The sequence below is a fragment of the Rutilus rutilus genome (genome assembly GCF_951802725.1).
Source record: "Rutilus rutilus genome assembly, chromosome: 13".
Taxonomy (NCBI): Eukaryota; Metazoa; Chordata; class Actinopteri; order Cypriniformes; family Leuciscidae; genus Rutilus; species Rutilus rutilus.
The window spans coordinates 16,185,442-16,192,503 of record NC_140218.1 but is presented as its reverse complement, the minus strand read 5'-3'; the positions used below and the strand labels follow the sequence as shown (position 1 = coordinate 16,192,503).

Here is a 7,062-nt window from a genome sequence, read left to right as displayed (position 1 = left end):
CCGGTCACTGGGGTTAAGACCAATCAGGGATGACTTCCCTAATGAATATTCATGAGTCTTCCCCTACCATCCTAGGAAAAAAAATATCGCAAACGGGACGTGTCTTCGAATTAAATTACAAATTCCTCCTGGTTTGAAAGTTGTTTGAAACAGTCGGGATAATGTAACTACACAACTAAAAAAAAAAAAAAATTACATAGATATAGTGATTTTTGCTATTTTTAAAGCAAAAAAGATACATATTGTGCCTTTAATACATGCTCCCAGCTGTAGGAAGGTATCGCACAAGAGTCTACCAACCTAATCACAATCTCTGCACACTTATGGTGTTCCAATAGGATATCAGAACTCATATGAGATCTCTTTGATACCTCAATTGTTTCCCCAAGATTTTTAAATCCAAGATAGCATAGTCTTCAATCAAGTCAATTGTTCATCTATTTAATTTGTGTCTTTTTTGTGGCTATTTTAGGAAAAACATTTAAAGCTGACAATTAAATCAGAACTGAAAACTCCATTGAGTCTCTAAGCTATGAAACAGCAACTTCCAAGCAATAAAATTGAACACTGGTCTGTCTTAAAATTATGCTAAGGAATATGACAGTTTAAGACTATTAAAATGATTCACCCACATTAAATCAACAAAAATACTATGACGCACTTTTTTTATGAAATTTATTCCCACTCATATTAAGTCTGATTGCTTCCTTTATATAATTTACACACCAATTTGAAACGACACAACAGTGACTCACTATCCCTGCATGCATTGCTTCATCCTGTGTCAGTGTTTGATGGCGATGACTTTAACCTCTGTGAAGAAGTGGTATGAGTCTTTCCCCCCCTCTCGACCAATGCCAGAGTGTTTCATACCACCGAATGGAAGGTTTAAATCTCTGACCAGCCAGCAGTTGGTCCACACCAACCCAGCCTGCAGTTTCCTAGCAACCCTGTGTACGCGCCGCACATCTCGGGACCACACCGTGGCGGATAAGCCGTAGCGTACGCCGTTGGCCCGCGATATCACTTCCTCTTCTTCATCGAAGGGTGTCACACAGGTTACGGGACCGAAAATCTCTTCCTGCATCAATGCGGAGGAGTCTTTTACTCCAGAGATGACGGTGGGCAACATGAAATAGCCATCTGCATTATGCTGAGGAAGGGTAAGGTTGTCCACACCCTCCCCACAATGCACCTGTGCACCTTCTGCCAGCGCCAAAGCAACATAACCTTTAACCTGTAGGAGTTAGCAGGCAATTTAGATGTTTTAAAAGTATGTATCTGTTTGTAAACCTAGAAATTTGATTTTATATGAACAGAGAGAGAGAGAGAGAGAGAGCGAAAGACTCAGACCTTCTGTAGATGCTCTTTGCTGATGAGCGCTCCATTATCATTGGAGGGGTCAGAGGGCACTCCAGTTTTCCACCGACGAGCCGCCTCCACGAAACGAGTGAGGAATTCTGGGTAAATGCTCCGCTCAACGAAGATTCTGCTGGTACACAGGCAGATCTCTCCCTGAGAGAGAAAAGAAAAAGATGCAAATAAGTTCTTCAGTAATTCTCACAGTTATCACTGGGCTGTGTAAACTAATTATATATGGACACTTTAAATATTAGCACAGCGATGATGTGTTTGTGTGTGTGTGTGATGTGAAGGCCTGAGCGAGAGAAAAAGAGAAAGAGAGAGAATGAGTGTGAGAGAACACAATGTACAATGCTGTATTCTGAGCACCACAGTGTGGCAGAAAACGGAACTACATGGTGTTATCCCATTAAAAAAATATTTGAGATGAATATATCAAATATTTCCCAGTTACTTCAATATGTTGCATGTTTAACTCAGTAAATGGAGTCAGGTTATCATCATCAACTAAACCTAAAACTATATAAAAAATGTTTTTCGCTAAATGAAATAAAGCTGAAATAAAATATGACAAATATTAGATGAAAAACATTTTATTTTATATTATACAGAAAAGTCACATTTTACACCCAGTATTCATACTGTATAGAAACATTTTGAGAAGTATGGTAGTATGTTATTCTGCACTAAGCTAAAGTCGTTTAAACCTAATGCCAATGCAGACACCTGCAGGAGTCTGATTGGATGAGCTCAGTAACAACAGAAAGCATGTGTATCTGAAAATATAACCTGACTGGTCAAGCTTTGCATGAGCTCACCTGATTGGAGAAGCTGGATCGTACAGTAGTGCTGATGGATTGATCCATGTCAGCATCAGCAAATATAATAGCCGGGTTTTTCCCGCCAAGCTCCAGTGAAAGCTTCTTACAATGCGGCGCACTGCGTTCTGTTATCAGTCTTGCTGTAGCCGTGCTCCCCGTAAATGAGATCAACGGCACGTCAGGGTGAGCCACCAATGCATCCCCGGCTCGTGGGCCCGTACCAAAGACAATGTTGACCACACCGGGTGGAAAGCCTAGAAGACACACACACATATTATATAGACACATTCACTCAATTCAGATGCATCCCGGTAATAAGAGAAAAATAAAGCTACCAATGTACCCTGAGATGAGCTAATTAACAAATCTGTCCCAGATACACACACAAATCCCTCACCAGCTTCCTCCAATAGCTGACACATCATCCAGGCAGTGACTGAGGTCATTTCACTAGGTTTCGCAACCACAGTGTTGCCTGTAGCAACAGCAGGAGCAATCTTCCAGGTCAGGAGATACAGTGGCAGATTCCATGGGCTTATGAGACCAGCTATAGACAGGGAATTTAACAGACATAAACCATCTGAAAGAGGGTGATTTACATTAGAGAGTAACAGTACTGTATGAATCTGACACATACCCACTCCTACAGGACAGCGTACTGTGTAGTTGAGGCAGCCCATGTGATCCATCTGACTGCAGTCATTAGTGTGATGCAGGACAGATGAAGCAAAAAAACGAAAGTTGTACGCTGCTCGTGGAATGTCCACATTTCGGGCAAAAGTTATAGTCTTACCTGGAAAAAAGAGAAGAGGAAATGAGTCCATTTCATGCTTTAAGAGCCCTAAAAAGAACTGAATAAAACCAAATTAAATTGTTCAGTGACAAAAAAAGTAACAAGATATATATAGTCCAATATTTATTTCTTTTTTTATGTATATTTTTTGCAAATATAGTGGGTGGATGGATGGATGGATGGATGGACGGACGGACGGACGGACGGACAGACAGACAGATTGATAGAATGACAGGAAACCGGATGGATGGATGGATGATCTTACCAACCCCAAACTTTTGAACAGTAGTATACACACATTCAGTATACAGCATATTATACTGTATATAATTATCTATATACAAATATCAGCCACTCAGCTCTCTATATATTCTATCAGCTACTGAAAAAAATTCTGTTGACCACTGAAAAAAGTACATTGCTGAGTCACTTCAATTCCGTCTACCTTTGGTCTATTGTGCAGTAGTAAGTCTTTTGAACTTCTTCAGTCTAACCTATTTAGTGTGTCCTGGGGCCGGTTGCATAAACATAGCCATTTTGTTAAAACTGTGTCTTATGCACTAGTATGACAAACTATCGGTAAAGGGGCGACCAGTCTTACTTTTTAGTATCAAATTAGACCAAACTACGATTATATGTAACTGACTTAAAACAGTTATGTGATGACCTACTTTTAAGACTAGTCTTAGCAGCTTGTGCATCCGACCCCTATACTATGATGCTGTAGTGTTTTACCCTGGTCTTTAGACTCAGCCTGGGCAAACTCCTCCAGTCGAGCCTCTATAAGGTCTGCCAGTTTATTCAGTACTTTGGCTCTCTCTGCTGGGCTCTTAGCTGACCAATCAGGAAAGGCCTCTTTGGCTGCCCTCACTGCAGCATCCACCTATGACCATTGAGAAAAGGGTTAACCAACCAATATATTTCACAACTGAGAAAGGGGGTGTCTTGCTTTGTATTGGCCAGTATGGTGTGGTGGAAAAAAAAGTAATGTAAGACCTCCTTTTTTGGTTTTTAAAGGCTTTATTAAGTGCATTATCAGAAACCATAATATAAAAAAATTAAAATGACCTCTTTTTTGTTCCACTGATCCACATGAGTTCTTACGGTGTGAGCTCCAGCTTATTTGGCTTAATCATTAGACACTGGACCTTGAGCGTTGCCCAATTTTTTATGACCAAAGCGTTAGCAAGAAATATATGAGACCAAAGGTACATCACCCAGACTCAGCAAGCAATTATTACTCTGAACTTTCTTAGAATTTGTGTCTTCAGCCAAATAATGGTGTGAGTAGTTAAATATTTTTTAAAGGTAAAAATGCACTTTTTTAGTAACGCAGTGCAAAATTGATCATGCACAGAAGTGACATCTTCAAATATTCAACAAAACCTGAGGAAATAAAAGAGAAATAGAGAAAAACCTCACCTCCTCAGGTCCACTGTCTGGAACTTTGCAATAAATCTCTCCCGTCGATGGGTCAAAAGAGTCCATTAGCTTGGAACATGGTACAAACTTCCCACCGATATAGTTTTCCAGCACTAGATATTTCATATCTTTTGACATTGCAGAAAAATCAGCTTTGCAAACTAAATGATCCGAGATGTTTGCGCACCAGTCAGCGTGTTGTCACATATGAGCTTTCACCGGACTCTTTTGCAATCTGTTTACTCAAGAGGTTGTATAGGAAACTAAAGGGCTTCACCAGCAGACATGTGTCAACACTGATTAATTTCAGCATGAGTTGGCCATTAAAATACCTTAACTTGCTGGAGGTCCTGAGATATTATTCACATTTCCATGAAAAGGGAATATGCCAATATAATGGATAACATTTTGGATATATAAAACATTTGTTATATATAACATTTTACATACACAGTATATGTGTGTGTGTGTGTGTGTATATATATATAGCCTTTATATATATATACACAACATTATAAACACACACAATATGTACTAAATAAATAAAATAAATATGTGGTAGGAATCATCTGTTTCGTTTGTGTGCACATGTACACAATGCTACAATATCCTTTAAAAACCGAGGTATGAACATAATACGGTCATTTTAAGAAATGTATTCTTCAAAAATTCTAAGACAGAAACCCTAAAAAAATGGAGTTAAATGATGTTCAATTAAGTTATATAAATCAATGCATTCAATTTCTTTTGTTAGAATTTAGTGTAAATTATATACGTAGATATTTTATATTAAAAGGATATAGAAACAAAGCATTTAGCTACTTTATGAGAGAAATTTAACACCTTTAAATTGACATATACTTCAAAATTCTTTGAAAATCATTTAAAGTGACTTATTTTAGGGTAAACGTGACGAGGCCTCCAACAGACACTGTGGACCTGTGGGAAACATTTTATTTTCTTAAACGCATGGAAGAGAGACAGGCCACATTTAGACAAAGATGGCTGGTGGAAGTCTGCCATCTCCTTTCTTTACTGAAGATGATGGCGGGAAATCCAATCACACTTAATTTCACCCTCAATTTATTTGGCCGCAGGTTCTCAATGCAACACTAGGCCGCAATTTGCTGAGATAACCCCACTTCATTGTTCACAGTTCATATTCTGGGAGACCAATAAAAGAGTCCCATTTCAAGTTTTGAAAGAGATATTATACCAATCCAAAACAGGGATCTTAGAAACCTTCTAGAATTTTGGCAACATGATCAGTTGGGGGTAATGCATTACCAGTAACACGAGTTGCGTAATCAAATTACCCTTTACATTACTTTATAATGCGAGCGTGCATTTACAAATCTCACTTGCACAAAAACAGATTCAATATTGCTTAAAATGAATATTACTCAAACCAGCAATAATTAAATATGTTAACACATAACACAATATACTTTTATTAACCAATGACTTTGCCACTGACCTTTGATGATCCAATTCAAGCATACAAATAAGCAAAATCTACTTTGTTAAATATCACATTTGTGTTTAAGTTTTTTGAAGTAAAAGAGTTAAACTTCTGCAATCCAGAATGAGCTGCACCCTCCACGGTACAGGCGTGAATTTGCATTTCCTTCAGCCTGAGGCTTACATATTTCACTTTTGATATGAAAGGGCTTTACATTTGGCAAAATTAAAACTTTGTTATTTTTTTTTATTACAAAACAAACAGGCAAGCCCAAAAAAGTAATGCAAAAGTAACAGAACACATTCCTTTCCACATGGAGTAACTAAGTAATGCAATTTTTTTTTTTTAGGGAGTAACGCAATATTGTAATGCATTACATTTAAAAGCAACTTTCCCCAACACTGAACATGATAGTAAATGGAAATAACGAAAGGATGAGAATGATAAAATATAAAATCATAAGAGTAAATATAAAATCAGATGACTAAAACCTGTTGATGTTATAAATATACACAAACACACCCATATACGTATATACAGTGTAGGTGAATTAAAAGCAAATTTAAACCATTTTTAGCAAAGCGATTTTTATAATTTTATATTACTTATTTTTTAATGAAGCAGCATTAGAACAAATCATAATTATTTTTTTATGGAGAAGAAAGACTCAAGAGTGAGAGACTTTGCTCATTCTAAATCAAAAGACAAACCCTAGAGTAAAGTGGGTGGACGTTCGAATCGGATTCCTCAAGATAAAGATATAAACCACCAAGCCATGAAAAATAACATCTATAAGGAGAATTAAGAAGCAGAAAAAAAGACAACCCTTTTAATGCCGAAAATACCATAATAGGCAGTGATGCAGAAAATTCGAGGAAGGAAAAGATCATTAGACAATCATTTGGGATGATTCAAACAGAGGATCAAAGAGAACAATGAGCTGAAAGTAGACCAAGTGTCAAGAATGTTCTTTTAGGTATTTCAAAAAAATATTTGATGCTTTTAAAGCAGAACTAATGTCAGAATCCCTTGAAACTATACACTTTTAACAGGCCAACATCTGCAGCACATATACTTCATATCCCAAAAGCTCAAATTGAGAAAGTATTTTGTTTGAACCAGCAACCCCGATGCTATAAACCCAGAGGTAAAGGCCAAGCAAAGTTCCCTAATTTTTTTACTTTTGATGGTTAGTCTTAATC

The 7,062-nt window shown here is 37.4% G+C and overlaps 1 protein-coding gene across 1 annotated transcript; it reads right to left on the bottom strand.

The window, feature by feature from the left end:
- Positions 1-421: 421 nt before the first annotated feature.
- aldh8a1 (aldehyde dehydrogenase 8 family, member A1) lies at positions 422-4,636 on the bottom strand. The gene is made up of 7 exons (XM_084429254.1): positions 4,399-4,636; positions 3,712-3,859; positions 2,821-2,976; positions 2,581-2,730; positions 2,181-2,437; positions 1,354-1,515; positions 422-1,237 (listed from the first exon to the last, which is right to left on the bottom strand). The coding sequence occupies exons 1-7, from the start codon at positions 4,534-4,536 to the stop codon at positions 785-787; spliced, it is 1,464 nt and encodes a 487-aa protein (XP_084285380.1). The 5' UTR covers positions 4,537-4,636; the 3' UTR covers positions 422-784.
- Between the last annotated feature and the right edge of the window lie 2,426 nt (positions 4,637-7,062).

Coding starts and splice junctions, on each gene's coding strand:
- aldh8a1 (XM_084429254.1), bottom strand. CDS start 4,536: ATGTCAAAAGATATGAAATATCTAGTGCTGGAAAACTATATCGGTGGG. Junction 2,438..2,580: donor TCAGCTATTGGAGGAAGCTG/GTGAGGGATTTG, acceptor TGTGTCTTCTAG/GCTTTCCACCCGGTGTGGTC. Junction 1,516..2,180: donor GATCCAGCTTCTCCAATCAG/GTGAGCTCATGC, acceptor TTTCTCTCTCAG/GGAGAGATCTGCCTGTGTAC.